The sequence below is a fragment of the Penaeus monodon genome, chromosome 30 (assembly GCF_015228065.2).
Source record: "Penaeus monodon isolate SGIC_2016 chromosome 30, NSTDA_Pmon_1, whole genome shotgun sequence".
In the NCBI taxonomy this organism is placed as follows: domain Eukaryota; kingdom Metazoa; phylum Arthropoda; class Malacostraca; order Decapoda; family Penaeidae; genus Penaeus; species Penaeus monodon.
Genome location: NC_051415.1, coordinates 31,308,772 through 31,309,068, shown reverse-complemented (window position 1 = coordinate 31,309,068; position 297 = coordinate 31,308,772). Strand labels below are relative to the sequence as shown.

Genomic DNA, 297 nt, shown 5'->3' with positions numbered 1-297 from the left:
CCCACAAAGCCCGACACCAACATATCCCACCGACCAACCAAAACCCAGCCCGACCTGTGTGTAAGGTGTGGTCCACGCCCGGATGCAAGGGCGAGGGGGGCGACGAGGCATCGACCCGGTTCCAGAGGCCATCGTATTCGCCCGAGTCCTGCAGGAAGTCGCACAGAGGCTTCTCGGCGTCCTCGAAGTCGCACTTGAGGGGAGCCAGGGGAAGGACCGGCTCGGGGGTGGTCGTCTCCGGGGGCAGGGAGGACGGAGGGATCTGAGAGGGGGCGGCGTCCGGGGGGGTCACTGGGG

The 297-nt window shown here is 67.3% G+C and overlaps 1 protein-coding gene across 1 annotated transcript in view; it reads right to left on the bottom strand.

The window, feature by feature from the left end:
* Positions 1 to 297, bottom strand: part of LOC119592417 (MAM and LDL-receptor class A domain-containing protein 2-like) — a 13,061-nt gene that overhangs the window by 8,013 nt on the left and 4,751 nt on the right. Inside the window, exon 9 of the mRNA XM_037941238.1 lies at positions 55 to 291. Within this exon, the coding sequence (XP_037797166.1) occupies positions 55 to 291 (237 nt within the window). The remainder of the gene's footprint in view (positions 1 to 54; positions 292 to 297) is intronic.